The sequence below is a fragment of the Cydia splendana genome, chromosome 24 (assembly GCF_910591565.1).
Source record: "Cydia splendana chromosome 24, ilCydSple1.2, whole genome shotgun sequence".
NCBI classification, from domain to species: domain Eukaryota; kingdom Metazoa; phylum Arthropoda; class Insecta; order Lepidoptera; family Tortricidae; genus Cydia; species Cydia splendana.
This window is the reverse complement of record NC_085983.1, coordinates 3,259,654-3,286,868: the sequence shown is the minus strand read 5'-3', so window position 1 is coordinate 3,286,868 and position 27,215 is coordinate 3,259,654. Positions and strand designations below refer to the sequence as shown.

The window sequence follows — 27,215 nt, the reverse complement described above, 5'->3', positions numbered from 1 at the left end:
ATTTATTCACAAAACTAAATTTTATCCCCGTGGCGTCAGTGGCACGGCAAATGGATGTGCCGTTTGGCGTTCAAAAGGTTAAAGACTCGAGCCCTCAAGACTCGTAAGTCTTGAAGACTCGACTATATTTGAGAATTGTATTTATTTCTTTTACACATAAGGATGTAAGAAATCGTCTTTGCCGCCTTTGAGGCGTTAAGCCTCGAGAGTAAGGGTTCGAGTATTTAAGCCTCGAAATAAGCGTTATTCACACACTGGTACGTCATGTATGAAGGAAGAATTACCAAGGCCTTCAGTGTCCAGAGCTGGAATCGAACCAGCGTCCTCTACGCGACATGCCTGAACCGCTCGGTCATCCAGTCACGGTGGCATGGTCGAAATTTCCAATTACCTATATGACAATTTCCTGAAGTATATGAATTTGCTTAATAATAGCTAATAGGATGAATTGAGAAGTTGACTTTTATGTACCGAAAAAACGACGCGAAGTTTAAAAGAATACAGTTAAAAATAACTAATCATACCCATAGTCGGTTAAAAAGCTAAAACGGACCACGGTTCAAATCCCTAGTACGTTAAGGGGCCCTTAGAAAAAACCAGAGCATACATTGACACTAAATCAAAATGTCAAATTCCATATGAATTTCTAAGTGACTTAAGTCTTTTCGACATAGGAAGGAAAACAAGGATCTCTATAAAAACTTCTAGTGCCCTGCACTGGGAACTCAGAAGTAAAGGTCGTAACTTTATATGTGTCGTTTTGAGGAAAAGCGACCTTATTAATTGTGTGTGGCGCTTAGTGCTTAGGGGCTATTCATAAATCACGTACGTCATTTCAAATTAGGGGGGAGGGGGTCTGGACATCGGATGATGGTAGCATGACGTAGGAGGAAACGGGGTCATTCGAAGATTTTTGGATGATTTTAGGGGGGGTAAAAAATCGATGACGTAATTTATGGACAGCCCCTTAGGGCCCTTATAGACAAAACGTCACCGACGATACCTAAATGTATTTAAAAATTGCGCATAAAATGATTTCGGGTGTAAATAATTTTAGTTAAGTATTCTATCTGGAAATCTGTGTGGCTAGTGTGGCTACCACCAGTTTGAACTGACATATACGCGAGTACGTAACTTACTTTCTATGCATCTCGCTCGTACTCGCATATTAGTGCGAGCAGTACGGTTACCATCAGTTTGTCACTAACATAAACGCCGTCGAGAGCGTAATTTACTTTCTATACATCTCGCTCGCACTCGCATATTAGTGCAAACGGGATGTATAGAAAGTAAATTACGTTCTCGACGGCGTTTACGTCAGTGACAAACTGATGGTAACCGTACAGGATGTATTGAAAGTAAATTACGCAGACGTTAGTGATTCATGGACCTCATGGTACGGGTACTGGAAACTAATTTAGTTAGGTATATAATACGTTTTAGTTTATAAACGTCGAGAATCTTCTAAAATTTTCAATGTTCTAAAATAACATCTACTGTTTCAGTTAAAAATAGTCACTATAAAATATCTTTCCTGAAGCGAACTGACAACCCTTGATCCCTTTTCTCCAATACCGCCACAAATGTCGGTTAAGCTATTTAGCTAGAGGATGTAAATCATCCCCTACTGCTCCAGTTTCGGATGCAGGGATAACAGTCATTCAGCGGGCTACTACTGTCGAACGGAAATCGGAAGAGTGAGATGAATTCGAGAACTGAGTGAATTCGAGTTTAGACCTCTACCGGCCCGCCATACAAGAAAAATTGGTGTATTCTCATTTGTACCCGCCGGGCACAGATAGGAATAGGTATTTTCATAAATCATTCCGATTTGTCCCCGCCTCATGTATGGCGGCGGTCACGTGGGGCGGGATAAATGGGAATCCATCGAAAAATTGGCAGTGACAATGTAGGACATGGTTTGTCGCTACCATGCCCGCCTACCGATAGTGCAAGACGTCCCCAAAAGGCCGAAACGGCGCGAACGACGCGAAGCGCGGCCATCGTGAACGCTACTCGCACTATCAGTGCTTGAAAAAGGAGACCTAGACGACGTGAGTTAAACTGTATAATTAACTTAACGTAAAGTGCATGTAGCTTAGACCAAAGAGTATAGTAAGTATATTAGACTTAGACCAATTTACCGATTATACAAAATAAGGTATATTCGTGTATTTTCGAATGCCGAAAACGGGACTCTTATTATAATGGAATTTTGGGTGATCAGATTTTCGGAATTATTCGACATACGAAATGACCCGAATACTACATGTTACATATAAAAAACTCGAATTGACATAAAACTCGCAAATATCACTACCGTCCACAACAAAACCCCTAGTAACACTTCATCAGTCAACCCTACTAGGGGGTGGCTGCCCCTCGCATCCTTCCCCTTACTCCCTCGCACCCTCTACCTCCCCATCTACCCGTCTCTCTCTAAAACCCGATCCCGAACGAAGCCGGAAAATCGATTTCCCGACATTTTCACTGTTACCCCCGCGTGCAAGACATCCACATGTTTTTAAAATAAAAACAAGTGCTTGAAATCATTTCGGAAGTAAAAACAGTGAGAAGTGTATGTGAATTTTGGATTGAGTTAGCGAGGGAAAAAAAAGGAGAATTGGTAAGTAAATAAAATAGTTTTGAGTAGCGATATGAGTAAAAATACTGCGAATAAATATAATTACTAATAACGAGCACTTATCGAAGGCAATGTCTCGAAGAATCATTGGAAGGGAATCCTTAAAATTAATACCTAATAAAAGCAGAAATATTATATAATTGAGTTTAAACTAAAATTGTATGCGCAATAGGCGCGATACGCATCATAAGAGTGAAATCTAAAAATATACACAGTGTGACCTTATGAATATAACATAATTAGGTACATTTCAGATTTTTTTTTATGGCGTCCCGGTATGTAACGAAAATGCTTCGTAGACAATGAATGGACTAATTGAGTGAACCTGTAAATAAGTTTTTGGCAAAAATTTCATTTTTGGTACAAGCTTTTATCGCTGACTATACTTTTCATACGACAGACAACTAATACTCATCGAGACGATTCTAAAAACCCCTAACACAATTAGGTTGCGTTGTTTCATCACAGAGTTCCTATGGCCACCTCCTGTCTCCATCATCAGATCAGTTCGACAGTACCATATTATTGTATTGTCATCAGAACTATATACAGCTGCCAATTTTCATGACGCTACGATCCTTGGAAGATGGTTAAATTAGTTACCTTAGATTCCATTACAAGTTAGTTACATACAGGTCGACATAATAAAAGCTTGTTAAAAACCCTCTCACCGGTTTCCCAACTTACCTTTATGGAGCTTGTTTTTAGGGTTCCGTACCAAAAAGGTACAAAAGGAACCTGCTGCGACTCTGTCCGTCCGTCTGTCTGTCTCATCACTAAATATCTCGAGAACTTAAGCTATCGATTTGAAATTTGGAATAGTCACGAACAGTGCTAATCCAAACACACGTTTTTCTACACGACTCACACGACTGCCCAAAAAAGGAGTGTATTGTTTTGAGCATATAACATATAAGCAAATATAAGCAAACAATTCTAAATATGCATGAGATTACTTTGGCACACATGTGGATAAAATACAACTTTGTCATCAGTTTGTGAACCTTTACGAGCTGGTGTGGTGAAAAATAAGAAGCGGCCCTTACAGCAACATGTAACAACACCCACCCGCCCAGTTAAAAATAGGAATGACTCGGATATGAGCCGCAGATAGGCAATATCCGGTTATCCGGTACTGAATTTGTCAGACTTTCAGGAAATTAGTCTTCTCTTTATTTGTGTCTATTTTTTCTTTAATTTTAATGTTTATAAACTAAATATGTAACCACTAGACACTTGGACATAACTGCGTGTAGTTTTAGGCCTTTTCCGGTTGTTGGCTAAAAAGTATACGAAATTATATAGACTAAGTAACTTAATTCGTAATAATATATTGTGAATTTTAAAATATTTGAAAAAAAAAAATTTCAAGTCTCATACAAAAAATATGAGACATTTTCGAAAAATGTCCACGTGGTGATTTTGCAGGTTTAGAAACTTTCCGCCACATCAGTATTGCTGACTGTACATCAATTATGGAGACTGACTGTACCAGCCTGACGTTACGTATCTTAGTTACGTATGTAAGCAGTCTGGTTAAGGGGTCCCTCGCTATCAAAACAGCATTTACCGCTCCCCTTCGAAGTTACAGAAATCAACCCCTAGGGGGCACAGGGGCGCGATCCCCAAGACTAATCATAGCCCGCAGGCTTACTTGTATAATGGTCGCGATTTAATCGTGTCCTCATACCCGTCACGTTATAAATGTAAGTGCAAGAGCGAGTCAGACTGAGTAAAAGCGCAACCATCCTATCCTTATCGGAGTTGTAATACACTGACGTCGATTTTTGACGGGATTAGTCCGGCTTCCTCACGATGTTTTCCTTCACCGAAAAGCGACTGGTAAATATCAAATGATATTTCGTACATAAGTTCCGAAGAACTCATTGGTACGAGCCGGGGTTCGAACACGAGACCTCCAGATTGAAAGATGCACGCTCTTACCGTTAGGCCACCACCGCTCCTAACACACACACACTACACCTAATACACTGACAAGATATTCCCTAGCTATTAAGGTAGATCAAAATTATTTTCGTTGTCTTGTTTTCAGTCTCAAAAAATATTTATACTAGTATCAGGCGCAAACGGGGACAATTTTCGCCCAATCTGATTAAATTGGCTGATCAAATCAGGTGGTGTGGACGCAAAAATGAAATGGCTCGCCGATTTCACTTGATTCAATTTTAACATTTTGACCGATCAAATGCAGATGCGGACGAAAGAATAGAGTTTGACCAAGAAAAGTCTGCAGCGATTTTGAGAGCCCACGCAGTGCTGTGTTAATGTGCAAGTGTTATTTACACGTCATAATTTAATAGGTACAAGTTTGACGTTTATAAGACACTTGCACTGCGTGGGCAATCAAAATCGCTGCAGACTTTTCTCGGTCTGACTCTACCAATTTTTTGACGCTAGTAAGTATACCTATGCGCGTTTTTTAGGGGCATTTTTTATTCGAGAGGTCGAATCTCACCATAAATCTAAAATTGGTATTAAATTGTACGTCTGAACGGTAGATGTGATTATTGACAATTTTTTTTTTCAATTTATAAATTGTAAAATACAAATTTATATATATTTATAGATTGTAATAATATGGTACGTCCCACAAAAAAGGGAAAAATATATTAACATTTAATTTTTTTTCCCGTCTGGACTGGCTCTGTAGGTTCACAGCGCATTTAGAGTCAGACCAAGAATAGTTTGCAGCGGATTTGATAGCAGTGCAAGTGTTATTTTAAACGTGAAACTTCTATGAAATTATGACGTATAAATGACACTTGCTTTCTTTAATCCTTTCTTAGTCCTCTTATGTCACCCTCGTCAGAAAAAGCACAGTTTCGTTTCACCTGTAAAAGCCCAAAGACAACAAAACAACGATTATACCATTGCAAACAGCATGATAGGTACCACAGAATAAACTGTAGGTACTGTAAAACGGGGTGAGTAGGTTTCGCGGGGAGTGGTGGGCTATGAATGGGGAGAGAAGGTTTGAGAGGGGGGTGAGAAGGGATTTTAAGGCTACTGCTACAAAAATATTGTATTCCAATTTAAAATCGATCCAACAAAAGATTGTTGTTTGGAAGACCAAAATCACCTTTGTATGAAAACCCCTCTCACCCCAAATACGAGGCACTACGGGGTGAGGTGGGTTTTCCTCTTTATCGTCAAAGTTATGAAATGGAACTACCCAAAATAAAAGAAAAACTAAAATACAAACGTCCGGAACACTTATTATATACACCATTCAGTTTTCATATGTAAAAATAAAATGTTATATAGGTTTGAATTTCAGTTTTGACCCTACTCACCCCATTTTACGGTACCTTGCACTGTTTTTTTACATTTTAATCCTATAAAGAGCTTATGCTGTCTGAAATTACGCAAAATTGAACCCTATCAGAAATAAAGTTCAAAATTATCGTGGGAAATATGTTCCCTCTGCCTAATATAAAGATTTAGCTGGCTGAATGGATTTCCAAACATGTAGTTATTAGGTTTCCGTCTTTCCGTAGTCAAGTAGGTACTTTATAGTTTCGCTCTGTCCGTCTGTCTGTAAAACTCCTGAAAAATATGTTTTTTTTTTTTTTAACATTAGGTATAATCTATTTCTAAAAAGTTTGCCGACCCACCTGAGATGACCGTTTCCTTGCGGTCAATGTTTGCACAAAAAACATAAACACGCGTTGATCGTTTTTCCTAAGTCATCATCCTGCTCACACTTGCATTGTGCGCTCCCTTCTCATTAAAAAAATTCAAAAGCGCGTCGCTTTACATTTTCCCTGCGTTTCCCTTTGACACGCATCCCTGCTGCCCCATTGAGCGGCGAGAGGGTTAAAGGGGCCTTAACCCGTGCGATGAAATGCCACACTCAAAGGTAAAGCGAGTGGAAATGTAGTAATGGTGTTTGTTGGTACACATTTCGAGTGTAACGTGGTTGTACTTTTTCATATCATATTTTCTGATAGAGTTAGACCAAGAAAAGCCTGCAGCGATTTTGATAGCACACGCAGTGCAAGTGTTATTTTAAACGTCAATTTCTATGAAATTATGACGTAAGTATAAATATATAACACTTGGACTCGTTGCAGACTTATGTTGGTCTAATTCTAGACTTTATTTTTAACAATATTGATGATGACGCAAATTGAATTGAATGTGTTAACAAAATCTGCTTAGATGGATAGATATTAGCAAATTATCACAATAAATTGGACACAAACCACAAACAAAATATGGAAATCATAAAAAACTTCAAAAAAAAAAAATGGCACCTGTGGAAGAGCTGTGCTCTCTTAACACAAGTAAGTATCTTAAATACTTAAAAAGAAGCACCATCACAGCTATTATTGCAAACTATCTTAGTTTATGAATATAATCATTTTTATTTCTTTATTTTTCTTATCCGCATTGGGCTAGCGTGGGAACTATAGCCCAAGCCCTCTCGCGCATGAGAGGAGGCCTGTGCCCAGCAGTGGGACGTATATAGGCTGAATTGTTATTTTACGTATCAAAATAAATGCCCTCACCGGGATTCGAACCCAGGACCAACGGCTTCATAGGCTTCACTGCCGAATAGGCCAGACCGGTCGTCAAATCAGATGTTTAAAGGCGTATCTGATTAAATTGCCCGATCGAATCAGGACGTGCGGACGCAAACGCCAATTTGGCTCGCCGATAATGACCGATATTACCGATAAAATGAGGTGCGGACGCAAGAATACCAATTTGTGAGGCCAGTATTTTCTTTTTGGGGCATTTTTTCAATTTAGAGGGCTCTAATATCACCATAAATCTAAAATTGGTGATTGACGCCAGTTTCATTTCTGATCAAATCGGTCGGTTTGGTCCCTTCTGGATATTTCTTAATGAATGTATCCTCATTCCAGGTTGCGGTAGGCATGCCGGTCCCGGCGTGAGATGGACGGCATTCAGATGGAGCCCGTCGGCAAGTACAAGCCCGACCGCAACGGCTCAGCCAAGGGTATGCATCAGCCTTTATAATGGCAGGGTCGCCATGTGACGGACGGCAGATCCGTCTAGGAGTATGGTCCTGCCTTTATACCAGCAGGATAGCCATGAAGCCTGCCCTTAGACGCCGACGCTCGGGACACGCTTAGTGTTGGGTGGCCCTTAAAAGGGGAGACGCTAGAATATTAGGGTGGCTCTTATGCAATAGGGGATATGAAATAGAATAAAATAGAATAGAATTGATTTATTCGTAAGCACAAATAATCGTTACAATACATTATATGTATAAACGAAGACATAAAATAAGATTAAAGTGCCACGAAATGGCCTCATCTCAGCATGTTGCTGGTGGCTTCCAGCGCTGATCTTCCAATGAGACCATTAAGTAATTACTGCAATGTTCTGTCGCCAGAGTGCAGCACTACCGACTCTAGTAAATTCATAGACTAACTTATATATACTGTGCCTTAAACTGTTTTTTGACAATATTTCACAGACAATTAAATATGACATTGATGCATCAAGGCGGTTTGTTAACAAGGGCCTACCGCGGTAAACGCGAAAATCGAAATTTAGTTATCTGCCTCTTCATCGCTCGAATATGCAAGAGTGATAGAGAGGCAGAAACCGAACTTTCGATTGTCGTGTTTCACGGTAGGCCATGTGATTGACGCACTGACGCATGTTGTGTCATTGATGTTTGTTTACTGTATGTGCTAGTTGTGCCACCTACGCAGAGCTTTGCCTAATATTTCCTATTACACAGTGCAATATATAAATTATAATAATTGTTTGACCTCATTCTAAATCTGTCAAATTACTGTCTGTCAAAGTTGGGAGTGAAGTTTATATTTGTATATTATTTTACGGAAGTTCTCCGTATAATCAGATAATATGTTGCTTTCAGCAGCTGCTTGGCGAAACATGGTGGATCAAGACTTGGACGATGTCGCGTTCCTGGCCGGTACGTTTAAACTTAAACCATACAGACGGACAGACGGACAAGTATTACGCATAATCGTTGAATTATAGATGGTCAAGCAAATCTTGTCAGTAGAAAAAGGCTCGAAATTCCCTTCGCGCCTACATTTTTCAAATTTGCCGCCTTTTTCTACTGACAAGATCTGCTTGACCAAGTATATATAGTATCACAGGGAACTCACAATGATCTTAAGTGCCATTGGCCCTACTGGCGCTTAAGTCATGTATGCCGATTTCTACCATTTTAAACATTTTCCAAAAAAAAAAATATCTAACTACCGGACCTGCTCACAAAGTTACATGAGAATCTGCTGAAAAATGCGACCTGCAGAGGAGAACATCCGAACATACGAAATCATTTTTGGCGAATCTGTAACGGAGACCTTCGCTAACGCCCGGTCAACAAATAAATTTCATACTTACAAGTTAATTGTCTGCTATTAAAATCCTTCTCGAGGCGTTTTTAATTACCTCTATATTTCATTTTGACATAATATTTACCAGCAACGCACAAGCCGTCCGACTGTTATTGAATCTGTTGAATATTATTCATACAAATCGTTCACGTAAACTCTGTTTTAATATATTCCAGATACAGACAAGGCGCGCGAGGCACGCGAGCTCCGCGAGGCACCTGTCGCGGTGTGCTCGCAGCGGCGCGCGCTTTGCCTCGCGGCGGTTGTCCTAGGAGCTATGTTCGCTAGCGCTCTGATTGTTGTATACGCGAGCCCTCAACCTGGTAAGTCTATTTAGATCCACGAGTGATATTATAGACACAGTCAACTCAATCAAGCCTCGCGAGGCAATAGTTCCGGTGTGTTCGGAGCTATGTTTGCGTACGTTCTGATGCGAGCCCTAAACCAAGCAAGTCTCTAACTACTTTCATGGGATACATGATAGACACAGACCAGCCTGGCGAGGCAACAGTAGCAGTGTGATCGCACCGACGCGCGTTATTCCCGAGATTCTCTGATTGTGGCGAATCCACCTCGTATTTACTTACTCTTATGTTATTAAAAAAAAATTTAAATTAACATAAAATTAAAAAGCATCCAATTATTATATATTAATCCAATTACATTACACCTTTACGAGTATGTATCTTTAGGTACTTAAATAAAAGTAAACACACAATTTGTACATTTTCGGGTGGTTATAACATTTATTGATTAACCAACCAAAATACAAAACCACGGATCTGTCACTGAACGACCTGACTTTAACCTACATTTTTTGATCGTGTAATGTTTTCACCTACCCTCAACTGGCTTAAGAAGCCATTTGAGGGTAGAGTTTGTTTACTCTTTTTAGGGTTCCGTACCCAAAGGGTAAAACGGGACCCTATTACTAAGACTTCGCTGTCCGTCCGTCCGTCCGTCCATCCGTCCGTCCGTCCGTCCGTCCGTCCGTCTGTCACCAGGCTGTATCTCACGAACCGTGATAGCTAGACAGTTGAAATTTTCACAGATGATGTATTTCTGTTGCCGCTATAACAACAAATACTAAAAACAGAATAAAATAAAGATTTAAATGGGGCTCCCATACAACAAACGTGATTTTTGACCAAAGTTAAGCAACGTCGGAAGTGGTCAGTACTTGGATGGGTGACCGTTTTTTTTTGCTTTTTTTTTCGTTTTTTTTTTGCATTATGGTACGGAACCCTTCGTGCGCGAGTCCGACTCGCACTTGCCCGATTTTTTAAATACCTAAAGATACAGACTATATGTAACTATCAACAACTTCATGTTTAACTTTTCACAGATTGCCCCTGCCTGGGTGAGAACCCTCTGATTCCCGGATCACCCACGGCAGGATCCGATGCCAACGCCGCTGCTGCTAACAAGTAAGTCAAACATTAACTTTTTTTAACCTAGTATTTAAGTCTAAAAGTTACATTAATCTTCCATCTTTATTAATCCAAAATGTGGCAATATTTACGCACAATAATAGCAAAGAGTTTGCAACTAAATCAGCTAATACAAAATATAGTCTGCGTAGCAATAAAAACGCGGGACAGCTTGCCTCCGTGCCCCACAAGCTCGCGAAATCAAAACGGTCAGTCTACGTCCTCGGCCCTCTAATATACAGTAAGCTACCGGTCAGTATCAGGGATGCACCTTCCTCACATGTATTTAAAAATAAACTTAAAAAATGGCTCCTGCAGGCGCAATTTTATGATATAAATGAATTAGTAAATAATAAATAAATGTATGGAACATATTATTATGTACAAAATGTAATATCTACATTAATGTTGATGCTATTTATACACTAATAATGATATGTTAGCTTGATATAATGCTTTAAATGCAAATTTACAAACCGACTTGTAACGATGTTACTAATAAATATTTTCTTTTCTTTTCTTTTCTTTTCTTTTCTTAAGTCGCTTTAATGCATCTAAGTACATCTGCTAAATCCGCCAAGAGACTGTTGACGTAAAGGCGCGTTTATTAGATCTACCTACCTCATGCGCAATTGCGCACTGCACGCTCGCTGCTCGAGCGCAGATCGTGCGCAAAATGCGAGCCTTGCGCAAGATGCACTCCGGGCCGTCTTAAACTACTCTGGGGCCCTTGGGCACATAAGAATTTGGATTTGGGGCCCCTTTGGAAAGTAAAGAAAGCGAATTAAACTAAAATTTTTAGGGTTCCGTACCCAAAGGGTAAAACGGGACCCTATTACTAAGACTCCGCTGTCCGTCCTTCCGTCTGTCACCAGGCTGTATCTCACGACCCGTGATAGCTACACAGTTGAAATTTTCACAGATGATGTATTTCTGTTGCCGCTATAACAACAAATACTAAAAACATATGAAATAAAGATTTAAGTGGAGCTCCCATAAACAAACCTGATTTTTGACCGAAGTTAAGCAACGTCGGGCGGGGTCAGTACTTGGATGGGTGACCGTTTTTTTTTGCCGTTTTTTGCATTATGGTACGGAACCCTTCGTGCGCGAGTCCGACTCGCACTTGCCCGGTTTTTGTACTATGATCTTCTATTTATTATGAGTAATCAAATTTACTGTTACTGTCTGTCCTTCGGGGCCCCCAGAGGATGGGGGCCCTGGGCACGGGCCCCGTGTGCCGTTATGGTAAAGACGGTACTGTGCACTAGCTAATAATGATCACAAACAAACACATTACGGAATTCAAAACATGTTTGTATATTTGTAAATCTATAAAACCCATTTCTCGGATCATGTTTCAGAGACCGCATAGCGACGAACGGCGCCATTTTCCCGTGGCGCGGCGCCCGGCTGCCGACGTTCCTGATCCCGAAGCACTACAGCCTCTGGCTGCACCCCAACCTGACCACCGGCGAGCTGAGAGGTAAGAGAGTCTTTCAGCCTTTCCCACCGAGAGGACTGGTACCTCAGTTCAACTAGTCGAGCCAGTACTCATATTATTTAAACACTAGCTTTTGCCCGCGACTACGTCTGCGTGGAATTAGTGACAGCAGCTAAAGTAGGTATAGCGCCTGGATAATGCTAATAGCGATCATTCAATTCGCGCATTGCTTACTTCAATTATTAGGTAATTAATTTTGATGCTTGATGGTCTCATCGGAAGATCAGCGCTGGAAGTCGCCAGCAACATGCTGAGATGGGACCATTTCGTGACACTTTCTTTTTCACAGATTTTTCTATGTATGTCTATTGTCTGTGTGTTTACGAATAAAAACTATTCTATTCTATTCTATTTTAACTCTTTCAATTCCACCCACCTTTGCACTCTCTTCAGGGATGATTTCCGACATAAAAACTATCCTATGTCCTTCCCCGGAACTCAAACTATCTCTTTACCAAATTTCATCTAAATCGGTTCAGCGGCTTAAGCGGGAAGAGGTAACAGACAGACAGACAGACACACTTTCGGCTCTATAATATTAGTATGGATTGTGGTATCGCGGTGGTAAACGTCTCTGCTTAATACAAAATTAAGTGAGCAATAGCCTTCGGTCGCACTCCAAACTTACCTACCATCAGTTTGTGTTGTCGCGGCAACTTAATCCTAAGAATTGGCGCAGGCATTCGTTTTTACGCAATCGAGTGTCATTTGATCTTCCAGCCCAGAAGGATACCTAAGTCCTGTTTAATCGAAAAGCGACTGGTCATGATTAAATGTGACTCACATGCATAATAAGGACCCTTTAGGCATGGAACGCCACAAATAAGAGATGATTCGCATCGTATAGCATCAAATAGATATAGATAGCCTAAGTTGCCAAACCTTTGTTACCAGAGCAATAAAGAGATAGAGTGATAGAGTGTTGCGATGTATTTACTCACTTTGCGTCTATTTATTGCCCAAGTAGCATGGAAGTGTCGGCAACATCAATATAGCAGCCAATTAAGAACTTAGAGTGATTTAAGGGACGTATAAGAGTGTCAGAAAAGATTTAAGCTGTATAAAAGGTACTTTACAGACATTATACAGCTCAAGCTGTATAAAATCATTATAAAGGATTCTGCGGAAGCATGGGGTGCTTTAGCAGAATATAAAAAATCGACTATAAAACTAAAAGTGTTGTGAGAGACTACAAGCTAATTCTATCGTAAAAGCTGTATACAGGCTGTATTGTAGTAACACTTGGCACTTTTAGCTGTACAAAAGTATCTGTCAACTCCGTTTTAAAACATTAAGTGTTGTGAAAGACTACAAGCTAATTTTATCGTAAAAGCTGTATACAGGCTGTATTGTAGTATCACTTGGCACTTGTAGCTGTACAAATGTATCTGTCAACCCCGTTTTAAAGCTATTTCTTATGGCGTAATCTTACTCTCCTATAAGAATAGTAGTTGTATAACTTCTGTCTGTAAGGGTATTATAAAACCAAATGAATAAATGGCAGCTATAGTACAGCTTTTTTCTGTAGAGTATAGAGTCGCTTATAACAATCTTTTGGCGTAATTTTACACTCGTATAAGTATAGTAGTGTAATGATTTGTGAAAATAAGTGTATTATAAAACTAAAGGAATATATGACAGTTACAGTACAGGTTTTTTATTTGTTATATGGATCTCTAAAGAGAATTATAACTTATGTACGGAGAACCGAAATACAGCCAAACGAATACAAATATTCTATTATAAAGCTGTTTTAATTACAAAAGCTGTAAAAGACACTCAATTTATTACACAGCACAGCTACTAAGATTATAATGCTCTCCAACTATCCTGTGGGCTGTTTAAAAATTGTCGCCATTTTACAATTAAAAAAAAACGTATTTGTAAATATAATTAAAGAAATACTTGCAAATATTTAGCAGACTAACGCCGTGTTATGATTACCAGCTAAAATAAATTGTTTAGCCTTAGAATTAATATTTATAAATATTTTTGATACTCTAACCTTAAAAACAAACAGTAACTTTACCGATTTTTGATATTTTCCTTATGGTTTCTCTTTGTTATTTTGCAGGCGCGTAAATATTTTGCCAGAAAAGATACACAGGTTCACAATAAATAATAATCCGCACTTACCAATAATGTAATATTCCATTCAAGTCCTGTATAATATTTACTTTTACTTTTACCATCCACTATAACACTTTATTGTCGCCATTACTATATTACGAATGAACAAGATTAAGACATTTTAGTTTCTTAAATGATTATTATTCTCTTGTAATTCTTTCTTACAACTCATTTAAAACTTATATTCTTATATCGTACTTATAAGAGATTATCTGTAGTGTTAAGGTTTCCTGTTACACCGAAATATAGCTGTAATGCAGCTATTATGCAGCTTATGTATTGCTTATACAGCTACTCTACAGCTCTAATAACGCCAAAGGCTGTATAATTTGCCCTTTTTTTACTTATAAGGGCTGTATAAGCGCTTATACAGCCTTTGTACAGCCTAACTGTACAGCTTATAGTATACAAATAAACTTTAATACAGCTTATATACAGCTTGCAATGCTACTTGGGTGGATGCTGACTGAACATAAGTTGATTTAAACTAACACGATTTTCACTTATACTTTTATAACTCACACGGGACTTAATCGCGTAAAAATTACGTTTATTTATGGCCTGACGTTTCGAGAGTCCGCCTGTGACCACGAACGTAACGTCACGTTCGAAACGTCAAGCCATAAATAAACGTAAGTTTTACGCGATTAAGTCCCGTGTTAGTTATATAAAAGTATGGACATAAGTTCCCAAAATTGGTAAGGTACGACCGGGTTTAGAGTCTACTATTAGACAGCCCATTAATTCCTTATTTCTCTTCACAGGCGAAGTATCAATCGACTTCAAAGTGGATCGCGACACCATATTCGTGGTCCTAAATGTGAGGGACATGAACGTCACAGAGCGGGCGCTGTTCAAAACTGGGGGCTCTTTGGGGCCTAAGGTCGCTAAAGTGCTGGATTACCCGCCTGCTGAACAGACTTATATTGAGTTTAAGGTGAGTTGTTCAAGGGTTTAAGACTGTGATTCAAAACTGGGGGCTCTTTGGGGCCCAAGGTCGCTAGAGTACTGGATTACCCGCCTGCTGAACAAACTTATATTGAGTTTAAGGTGAGTTGTTCAAGGGTTTAAGACTGTGGTTCAAAACTGGGGGCTCTTTGGGGCCCAAGGATTTTGGATTATTACTATGGTATTAATATTAACATCAATAATTGCTCTGATAATTAGCTTAAGATAATATATTATTATGTAAAAATGTGTATGTGCTTGTTACTAGGCCTACATGAATAAAGTATATTTGACTTTGACTCAAGGTCTCTAAAGTGACTTATATTGAGTTCAAGGTATGATATTGTAGACTCTCGAATCATACGTGTCGTACATCGGGTTCAAAGTGAGTGCTAGAATCAGAATCAGAATCAAGCATTTTTTTTTTGGCTGAAAATGATAAATATTTATTTAAGATAAGTAGGTACAATAAACATAAGTTATCTAATTATACAGACTTATTCACAAATTTATTATGTACGGAACTTATCTTAACGTGCGATGCAATTTCGGTATCGGTGGTCCCCGCACTAGGAAAGCCTGTATGGCGTTTCATCGTACGACAGGCTGATCAGCCAGTTTTTCAAAAGCCGTTTCACCTCTTCAGTTTCAGCTGTATACATTTATTTTTATCCGATCCGAGTGAGCAAATAATAAGTGAGTAAACAAATGAGTTTACTTTTCTAGGAGAAACTCCGGCGAAAGTTCAACTACACCCTCAGTCTCCGCTTCATCACGAAACTGGAGAGGAACGACAAGCAGCGAGGGTTCTTCTTGGCTGGCAACAACAGGCAGTGAGTTTATATTGCACTAACCCGGGGTTAACCGGTTACACCTGGAGTTACCATGGTTACAAGTTCAACTACACCCTCAGTCTCCGCTTCATCACGAAACTGGAGAGGAACGACAAGCAGCGAGGGTTCTTCTTGGCTGGCAACAACAAGCAGTGAGTTTATATTGCACGTACCCGGGGTTAACCGGTTAAACCTGGAGTTACCGTGGTTACAAGTTCAACTACACCCTCAGTCTCCGCTTCATCACGAAACTGGAGAGGAACGACAAACAGCGAGGGTTCTTCTTGGCTGGCAACAACGGGCAGTGAGTTTATATTGCACTAACCCAGGGTTAACCGGTTACACCTGGAGTTACCATGGTTACAAGTTCAACTACACCCTCATCTCCGCTTCATCACGAAACTGCAGAGGAACGACAAGCAGCGAGGGTTCTTCTTGGCTGGCAACAACAGGCAGTGATTTTATATTGCACTAACCCGGGGTTAACCGGTTAAACCTGGAGTTACCGTGGTTACAAGTTCAACTACACCCTCAGTCTCCGCTTCATCACGAAACTGGAGAGGAACGACAAACAGCGAGGGTTCTTCTTGGCTGGCAACAACAGGCAGTGAGTTTATATTGCACTAACCCGGGGTTAACCGGTTAAACCTGGAGTTACCGTGGTAACAAGTTCAACTACACCCTCAGTCTCCGCTTCATCACGAAACTGGAGAGGAGAACGACAAACAGCGAGGGTTCTTCTTGGCTGGCAACAACAGGCAGTGAGTTTATATTGCACTAACCCGGGGTTAACCGGTTACACCTGGAGTTACCGTGGTTACAAGTTCAACTACACCCTCAGTCTCCGCTATATCACGAAACTGGAGAGGAACGACAAACAGCGAGGGTTCTTCTTGGCTGGCAACAACAGGCAGTGAGTTTATATTGCACTAACCCGGGGTTAATCGGTTAAACCTGGAGTTACCATGGTTACAAGTTCAACTACACGCTCAGTCTCCGCTTCATCACTAAACTGGAGAGGAATGACAAACAGCGAGGGTTCTTCTTGGCTGGCAACAACAGGCAGTGAGTTTATATTATACTTAGCACCACTTGCACCATCCCACTAACCCGGGGTTAAACTATCTATGCCTGTCACTTTGACCGCTCTCTCTTACCTATCTCATGACTAGACAGACGGAGTGCTGTATAACACGATAATTGCAATGGGGTTAGCCGGTCGAAGTATTTAGCAGATGGCGCCAGCATAGCTTGCCCTGTCAATCCCTAGAATTGTGTCAATTTTTTGTTTTTTTAATGGAATTTTATGTCCTGGATGACAGCCCTTTAAGCCAAATCTCATAGGAAAAAGGGCAAGCTATGATGGCGCCATCTATGCAAACCTTTGACAGTTGCCAACCCCATTAATATTAAGAAGCTACTTACTACTAAAATAAATACAAGACCAAGTTTATCAAATGTTTTATTAAAGATCCTACATGGCGCAGTTGGTAGGATCTTCAATAAAACACTAACCGGTTAAACCTGGAGTTACCGTGGTTACCAGTACAATGCGGCACCGGTTAATCCCGGTACCACAGCGAACTCACACTGGTCTTGAGCGCCATAGACCGTACTGACTGACCTTTATGCCAATTTCCGCCATTTTGAACTTTCTCCAAGAACGACAAAATAAAATCTAACTACCGAACATGCTCACAAAATTTCACGATAATCGGTTGAAAAATGCGACATGCAGGGGAGAAACATTTTTGCCCAAGCTGTAGGGGCGACCTTCGTTTCGCTCGTCAAGTAGACCTCTATCAAAGAGATTTTGAAATAGAGAGTTACTGTCATGGTAAATTATGTAGCTACAGTACATTTACTGCCATCTTTCGACAGACGATTAAACCTGTTAGAACGCCATTTGACTTTGATCATTATTCTTTCACTGATATGTGTTAACTTGTTAAATATTCATATTAACGCCATCTACTCGAGAGTAGACCAAAGCGATGGCGCCATAACCTTTGGCCTACAGTCGAGTAGATGGCCTTAATTTCAATATTTAACAAACTAACACATATCAGTGAAAGAATAAGGATCAAAGTCAAATGGCGTTTTAACAGTTTTAATCTTTTATCGAAAGATGGCAGTAAATTTACAGTGGCTACATAATTTACTTTGACTATCCGCCTCTATCTATTGAGCTCGCAACGAATCGCATGCGATTTTTGATACATTACAGATTTTAATCAATTGATTTTGTGTTTTATTGAAGATCCTACCAACTGCGCCATGTAGGATCTTCAATAAAACACTTGATAAACATGTTCTTGTATTTATTTTAGTAGTAAGTAGCTTCTTAATATCAAAGACATATGTAACTTCGTATAAGACGAATAAAGTCTAAGGAAAAAACGTGCCTCGGAATTCAAGTGAAAGTCATTCTCGAATAGATGGCGCACACACCTTTAGCCTATCCTCGGCTAGATGGCGTGACGACACCGTTTCATATTTAACAATTTTAACACATAGATATCAGTGAATGAACATGGATCAAAATGATATAAAAATAATAAAATCATTTATCCATATATATACATTTTTTGATAACTTTATACGTTTTCATTTTGAGTTTTAGTCGTGTGTCGATAGATGGCAGTAAATTTACAGTGACTACAAAATTTACAATGACAGGACCCCTCTATACTATCTATTCTTTTTGTTAATATTAATGGGGTTGGCAACTGTCAAAGGTTTGCATAGATGGCGCCATCATAGCTTGCCCCTCTTTCTATGAGATTTGGCAGGCATAGGGCATAACATTTCATTAAAAAAACAAAAATTTGACACAATTCTAGGGATTGACAGGGCAAGCTATGCTGGCGCCATCTGCTAAATACTTCGACCGGCCAACCCCATTAATTACAATTATGTCTCATGAATCTAGTATATAACTGGATCAGGCATGAGGGATGGGGGGAAATGATCGAACGGGATAGTCTTATGTATCTTTCAGTAGGAGTAGCAGCGAAAGCGCTATTATTTTTCGTCCTTGTCACAGTCTCACATTTTTTTTATTCCCCACCGTAAATTTAGTATGGATTATGGTGGGCAACAAATAAATTCGACCAATCATAGTATCGCATTGCGTATGTTTTGTCCCACACCTGCTATGGTCTGTCTAGTAATGAGGGAGAGCTGTCAAAGTGACAGCCATAGATAACATATTTTTAAGAGTGCATTCGTAAAGATCACTCCGCTACAGAATTCGTTGTTACTGTTTTTTTTTTCAGTCGCTGCGCCGTGTCACGATTCTGGTTGACGCATGCGCGCTCCGCGTTCCCCTGCCTCGACGAGCCACATCTCCGAGCCACGTTCCGACTCACCATCGTCAGAGACAGGTATTATAAACTTTACTACATGTATATATGTACATTTCAACGAAAATCCTTTTTCAAAACGTAGTAAAACCAAGAGGGCTAGTGCCTCTACAGTAAACTGCCTGTGTAACACTCAAATATAGCTAGTTATATCCCATTTGATTAGAGACAAATATGTCTGGCTAGATATTGTTGGTGTTATAAGGCAGGAATTGATAATAAGGGAGGATAACAAATTTAAGCTGTCGTGAGTCATACTAACATGAAATTAATTTTACCGTTTAACTTACGTATTTTTAGTCACTCTCGCGACATGTTTCGGAGACCCTAGTCTGTAGGTATTTAAATAAAAGTAAACAAAATCTACTCTCAAATGGCTCCTTAAGCCAACTGGCTTAAGGGTAGATGAAAACATTACATGTATGATGAAATAATGTAGGTTAAAGTCAGGTCATACATTGACAGATCCAGGCGGTTTTGTATTTGGTTGGTTAACCAATAAATGTTAAAACTACCCGAAAGTATACAAATTGTTTGTTCACATATTTATTTAAATACCTTAAGATACAGAGTTTATAGGTCTCCATTTTCAAGCTCTGATAGTGCACCGTGTATATGGGTCAAACAGATCACTGTGTTATGTCTTTCCTGTAGACATACACAAGAGTTAAGGGCTATAAAGGTTAATTTTCTTATTTAATCCTTATCCACGTGAAAAGGTCCTCCTTTTATTTAGAGAACTATGATAAAATCATTACTTACATGCCCACGAGCTGTTAACTATTGCCCACAGGAGAGAAAACTAGTGTGTTATCGCGAACAGTACATTTTTCTCTCCTGTGGGCAATAGTTAACAGCTTGTGGGCATGTAAGCAATGATTTTATCATAGTTCTCTAAATAAAAGGAGGACCTTTTCACGTGGATAAGGGTTAAATAAGAAAATTAACCTTTATAGCCCTTAACTCTTGTGTATGTCTACAGGAAAGACATAACACAGTGATCTGTTTGACCCATATTCGCACGAGTGACTTAAAATATGCAAGTTAAAAAGTAAACTTAAAGGATACTGTTTGTGATTTCAGATTCCACGTGTCCTTGACAAACATGCCAATAGTGGCGACAGAAGAGGCTGGATTCTATTTAGGACATCGATTGGTATGTATAAGTATTGAAATTTGTAATAATTACCGTTAAACTAGCATGACTTGCGTAGTCGCGCGCGAGACTACACGGTGGCTAAAAAATAACTGCATTCCCGTTGCCAGGGAGGTTTTGGGATTATACTGAGCAAGTTTTACTATGGGACCAATCCCGAAATCGTACGAACGTGTTTTGCTGTCAGTCAGTCTCCGTACAAAAAAGTACTGAGGTTGACTGAAGTAGCATGACAAAAACGAACGTTTCCGAGAAAATACGATGGAAAACAAATATGCACAACATCTGTATTTGGTTTATTCCTCTTTTCCCACCGACGCAATATCGGGCAAACTTTCTACCCCTGCGGCGGTAGCAAGGTCGTATTTTTATCGCTTGTCACCATGTCTGTCACGTTCTAACAAGTATGTAAGTGCGAAAGTGACAGGCATAGTGACAGGCGATAAAAATGGAACCATGCTGCGCCCGCTGGGAGTTAAAGAGTTACCAACGAGCTATAGTAACATAACAGCCATATACACGTCCATACCAAAGACATATGTAACTTCGTATAAGATGAATAAAGTCTAAGGAAAAAGCGTGCCTCGGAAATCAAGAAAAAGTCATTCTCGGATAGATGGCGCACACACCTTTGGCCTATGCTCGGCTAGATGGCGTGACGACACCGTTTCATATTTAACAATTTTAACACATAGATATCAGTGAATGAACATGGGTCAAAATGATATAAAAAATAATAAAATTATTTATACATATATATAAATTTTTATGATAATTTTATACGTTTTCATTTTGAGTTTTAGTCGTGTGTCGATAGATGGCAGTAAATTTACTGTGACTACAAAATTTACTATGACAGGACCCCTCTATACTATCTATTCTCTTTGTCCATACAAAAAGCAACAATCTTAATCTTAAGTTGTCCATCGGTGGACCTTATGCCTCTTGCAATAAGGTTTACGAACTTTAACAGTGTGGGGTGATGGTACATTTTAGAGATGCACCGGATATTCGGTTACTATCCGGTATTCTGCCTATCCGGCCATTATTTTAACATCCGGCCGGATATCGGATAGCGACCTACTATCCAGCCGGATACCGGATCGTAACATTGCTTGATTTCGGAGTAAACACAATTGGAATAAAAAAACAGTCACGGTCATAATCATACTCGTTTATTATTTTAAAATAATTTTAGCATTCCACTCACTTGCACGCGCGCTCATTTCGAACCTAGAAAATCTAGAAATGAGTCCGCGCGAACGTTCACTACGAAACAGGTCAAAATCTGCACTATGTGCACCTGAAAAACCGAAATGTAGGTATAGTTCCGCCGGTCGAATATTCGGCCGATGGTCAGGCCGAATATCCGGTATCCGGCCAAACAACTATCCGTTGCATCTCTAACATTTGTCACATTCCAGCTCCAAGATGAGTTCGCGCAGTCCCCCCCGATGCCGCCGCACATGATGTCGGTGGCGGTGTGTCGCCTGCAGCGCCGCGCGCAGCCCCCCCTCCCCACCGACGCGCCCGAGCCCACCCCCTCCACGGAAGTAGCTACGTCTAGTACTGAGACACCAGATGAGGAGGATTTCATGATGCCCCCACCGGAAATAAGTCTCTACAGCGATCAGCAAGTTATCTTGGATGAGGCTGGGTAAGATTTCCCATAGTTATATGACGCTCCCAATCGCAGCACCAGAACCCAACCCCTCTTCGGAAGTAGCTCCTTCTAGTACGGAGACTTAGAGATTCCGTGATGCCTCCACCGGAGATGTATCTACAGCGATCAACAAGTTCTCTTGGATGAAGCAGGGTATGATATTCCATAGTTATATTTATATGACACCCATCGCAGCGCCAGAACCCAACCCCTCTACTGACGTGGCACCATCTAGTGCAGAGACTTCGAGATTCCGTGATGCCTCCACAGGAAATAAGTCTCTACAGCGATCAGCAAGTTATCTTGGATGAGGCTGGCTGGGTAAGATTTCCCATAGTTATATGACGCTCCCCATCGCAGCGCCAGAACCCACCCCCTCTATAAGTAGCTCCTTCTAGTACTGAGACCCCTGATGAGGAGGATTTCATGATGCCCCCACCGGAGATAAGTCTCTACAGCGATCAGCAAGTCATCTTGGATGAAGCAGGGTTTGATATTTCATAGTTAAATTTATATGACACCCATCGCAGCGCCAGAACCCAACCCCTCTACTGACGTGGCACCATCTATAGTCTGTATCTTTAGGTATTAATTTGTACATTTTCGGGTAGTTGTAACATTTATTGGTTAACCAACCAAATACAAAACCGCCTGAATCTGTCACTGAACGAACTGACTTTAACCTACATTATTTTACCATTTACTTAATGTTTTCATCTACCCTCAACTGGCTTAAGGGGCTATTCATAAATTACGTCATTTCAAATTAGGGGGGGGGGGGGGTCTGGACATCGGATGACGGTAGCATGAAGTAGGAGGAAATGGGGTCATTTGAAGCATGATTTTTGGATGATTATAGGGGGGGGGGGGTCAAAAATCATCAAAAATCGATGACGTAATTTATGGATAGCCCCTAAGGAGCCATTTGAGGGTAGATTTTGTTTACTATTATTTAAATACCTAAAGATACAGAGTATAGTACAGAGACTTCGAGATTTAACTAAGGACTCCACCGGGAATAAGCCTCTACAGCGATCAACAAGTCATCTTCGATGAGGCTGGGTATGATATTCCATCTATATCGTATCTCAACCCATGCACAGCCCCACTCCCCATCGAGGCAACAGAGCCCACCCCCTCTACTGACGTGGCACCATTTAGTACAGAGACTTCGAGATTTAACTAAGGATACCGGAAATAAGTCTCTACAGCGATCAGCAAGTCATCTTGGATGAGGCTGGGTATGATATTCCATCTATATAGTATCTCAACCCATGCACAGCCCCGCCTCCCCATGGAGGCAACAGAGCTCAACCCCTCTACTGACGTGGCACCATCTAATACGGTGACACCTGATGAAGATTTCTTGTTGCCTCCGCTTGAGATTAGTCTTTATTATGTCTTTATAGGGATCAACTGATCAGCAAGTAATTTTAAATGAAGCTGGTATACGTCATTTCTGTTTGAGATTTTATTGTCACCGTCAAAGCCTGATGATGACTGTTTTGTGATGATAAAGACATTATTCAGACATTCAACAATAAAACGCAGTTGTGTTTCAGAATATTGCTTGATTCTTTGAGAGGAGAAAATTCATGACAATTCGTAACTAAAAGGGACGGTGCAGACTGTGTATGGAGGCAGAGGAGACGCCCTTGCACATCCTCACAGAGTGCCCTTGCCTAATGCGTACTCGTCACCTAATCCTGGGCGGACACATATTGCGCCCGGAGGAGTTAAAGTCTCTCGAGATCAAAAAGATCCTGCAGCTGTTTGAAGTTGCAGGTTTGGATCGAGAGTTGTAGTAGGTGGCGATCACAATAGATCAGGGATGGTCGCAGTGATACATAGGCTTTGGAGCCTTATATAGCCCCTAACACGAAGAAGAAGAAGAACTAAAAGAGTTAAACGCTGTCACTCTAATACTAAGAATGTCTTAAAAGAAAACTCTTTTAAGACATTTTTGCGTGGCGTGTTTACGACATGAGCCTAAATGAAAATATCAGCTAACTAATCTCTAAATTTTCTTTTACAGACCTCTACTAGAATGGGTGCAGAAAACCATCCAACAGTTTGCCTACGAGCTGAACACGTCCTACCCCCTCCCCAAGCTTGACGTGGTGGTGGTCGAGGGGGGAGGGCTGTACTCGGAGGGCTGGGGGCTCATCACCCTGTCTCCGAGCACCCTCACTGACACGAAGACCATAGCGCGTCTACTGGCACAACAGGTAGGCCTCTAGCCAGTGAATTTTGAATCAACGTTGTATAAAATAGAATTCAATTTGCTCTGTTTCGAAATCAATCAGTTATGTTTTAAAATTAAACAAAACAAATGCAACTCTAGATTTATTTAATCGTATGGCTACAAGCCGGGCGTGTAGCCAAAGTGCCAAACTTTAACACTCCGTAGCGTATCGTAGTCAGCTCTCTCTATCACTCTTCCACACTAGTGCGACAGTTGCAGTGCACGTTGACTACGCACCCTGGTCGCTTATAAAATGTTGGTGGAAGTATACTTAATAAGATTAACTCTATGTTGTATGTTCGCGATAAACTCAAAAACTACTGAAATTATTTTCACGCGGTTTTCACCTTTCAATAGAGTGATTCTTGAGGAAGGTTTACGTGTATAATTTGTAAAGGTTTTGTGTAAATTACTTGAACTACCCGTGCGAAGTCGGGGCGGGTCATTATAGTTCGTTTTTTTTTAGCATTAGAAAAAAGGTAAACAATCTGTCTTTTAATTGAAAAACACGTTTACGTTTTTTAAAATAAGTCATAGCAAATATGTAACAATTATATAATGCGATCATTTATATTCTTCTGCTTTCATAAGTAATAATTACTGAGTTTTAAAAAGCGTTTTTCAATTAAAAGACGTGTCAAGATCGCTTAACTTCTTTCTAATGCTAAAAAAACGAACTATAGTAAGAGATAAACGATTTGTAGGGTTCATTTAGACGATGCGAGAACTCGCATGCGAGTTTTATTACATTGCGAGTTTTGATCGGTCGGTTGAATTATTGGACGTAACCAACAGTCCACAATATTTAACTAAAATCGCATGCGAGTTCGCGCGCCGTCTAAATCAGCCCGTATTGTCTGTTCCACAGTGGTTCGGCGGGCTGGTGTCCCCTCGCTGGTGGAGCGCGCAGTGGCTGATGGAGGCGCTCACATCCGTGCTGGGACAGAAGGCTCCACCTTTTGAAGGTGGCGCTGAACGGCAGCAAGATAGTCTGCTGCTGGATCATGTTCTGCCTGCCTTGAGGTCAGTTCAAGAACTGGAATGGTGTTGCCAGTACCGTCTTTACAAAGGGCACACGGGGCCATAGTCTTTTGAGTAGCGAGTCTGAGTGGTTTTTTTTTCAGTTTTTTGAGTCATTGTGGAGTTTTGCACTCGAAGAGTTTTTTTTATGTGATAGTCAGCAAACGAGCCGCCTGATGAGAAGCCGTCATCGTCGCCCATGGACATAAGCAACATCACAGGAGCCACTTAAGCGTTGCCGACCCTTGAGTACCCTAAATACCCGCTTCTTGAACAATCCCATGTCGTATCGCAAAGGAAATACCTCAGGAAAAACCCTAAGAAAAACGAGAATTTAACAGTACCGCTTACAGAACTGTTTAACCTTTTGAACGTCACGCCTAACGTGAGCACTGTGAGCAGTGCGTCATCGTGAACCTTGTCGGGATACCCCATGAATCTGGTATTTAACTGAATCAGGCATGAGTGGTGGGGGGACTGACAGAACGGGATAGTTTTATGTCTCTTTCAGTAGGAGTAGCAGCGAAAGCGCTATTATTGTTTGTCCTTGTCACAATCTCACATTTTATTTGTTCCTCATCGTAAATTTAGTATGTATTATGGTGGGCAACAAATAAATTCGACCAATCATAGTGTCGCATTGCGTATGTTTTGTCCCTCACGGAGGCACGCGTATACCACTTCTATAGGATCCTACCTTCTATGGGATGCCCGAAGGTTGATGTTGGGCTTTAGCCGCGCGCGTCAGTAGGCGGTCAAGGGGTTAAAATGTATAGTTTGTTTCCAGGTTGGACTCGAGCACGTCGGTGCGTGCGGTGGCGTCTCCGCGGCTCGAGCGCGCTGACATAGAGTCCGCTGCTGATGAACTATCTTTGCATAAGGTTAGTTGTAAAAAAACATATATACAAAATACAGAAATTTCAATAAAAGAAATACCTACAGTGATCCCCACACTAGGCTCAGCCTGTAACGTGGGGATCTTAGAGAAATACCGAATACTGATGTTGCGGCTATTATTTTAACAGAATATAACTAATATCAAAGGTAATATATTATAAATAAGATTTGTTTATTATATGACTAACTATCCAACTAAGTGTTAGAAAGGTCAATACATAGTTTCCTAAATGTGGTGTGAGCTACGCCTTACCCTCACACGTGTATACCGCTCTACTATATAAGCTGCTACTTATGTTATTTTAGACAATATAGATTCAACGTCCCACCTTACATGGCGACCCTGCCAGTGCGGCCTTGCGCTGCACTGGCGGCACGCCGCGCCAGCCAAGAAGAAACATCAAAATGAAAAATTATTTAATGGACAGTGTGCGAAATATAAACACAAAAGTGATATTGACAATTAGACAGTGCTGCAAAGTGGACAGTTTCAAATTTAACAACTATTATTATAAAATACTTAAACAAGCTTAATACATAAAACTCGGACCGTTCCTCAAAAATCCCTAAATCAAAAGGTTGTAGAGTAAACCTATAGGAAAGGCAATTGCATTCTTATGATATAATAATAATCACATATGTTTTACTTTCAAATAGGTCGTAAATATAGATCTTGTCAGTAAAAAAAGGCGCGAAATTCAAATTTTCTATGGGACGATATCCCTTCGCGCTTACATTTTTCAAATTTGCCGCCTTTTTCTACTGACAAGATCTGCTTGACCAGTTATAGTTCTACACATTTGCCTGGATCTCGGAGTAATTAACAATGGAGCCGCCATTAACAGGCGTTCCCCTCTGTCGAAAATACCACATGTCAACCATATGTATGGACTGACGTTTATCTGACATGACGTACCTAGGGGCTGTCCATAAATTACGTCATCGATTTTTGACGATTTTTGACCCCCCCCCCCCCCTATAATCATCCAAAAATCATGCTTCAAATGAC

At 40.4% G+C, this 27,215-nt stretch overlaps 1 protein-coding gene across 1 annotated transcript in view; it reads left to right on the top strand.

Annotated features, from left to right (window-relative positions):
• The first annotated feature begins 7,529 nt into the window (after window positions 1-7,529).
• LOC134802096 (uncharacterized) overlaps window positions 7,530-27,215 on the top strand; it is a 38,978-nt gene continuing 19,292 nt past the window's right edge. Inside the window, exons 1-13 of the mRNA XM_063774688.1 lie at window positions 7,530-7,631; window positions 8,526-8,582; window positions 9,192-9,338; window positions 10,361-10,442; window positions 11,810-11,931; window positions 14,844-15,016; window positions 15,754-15,860; window positions 19,139-19,246; window positions 20,309-20,381; window positions 21,806-22,038; window positions 24,080-24,272; window positions 25,158-25,312; window positions 26,097-26,190. Coding sequence (XP_063630758.1) covers window positions 7,568-7,631; window positions 8,526-8,582; window positions 9,192-9,338; window positions 10,361-10,442; window positions 11,810-11,931; window positions 14,844-15,016; window positions 15,754-15,860; window positions 19,139-19,246; window positions 20,309-20,381; window positions 21,806-22,038; window positions 24,080-24,272; window positions 25,158-25,312; window positions 26,097-26,190 — 1,608 coding nt within the window. The 5' untranslated portion in view covers window positions 7,530-7,567. The remainder of the gene's footprint in view (window positions 7,632-8,525; window positions 8,583-9,191; window positions 9,339-10,360; window positions 10,443-11,809; window positions 11,932-14,843; window positions 15,017-15,753; window positions 15,861-19,138; window positions 19,247-20,308; window positions 20,382-21,805; window positions 22,039-24,079; window positions 24,273-25,157; window positions 25,313-26,096; window positions 26,191-27,215) is intronic.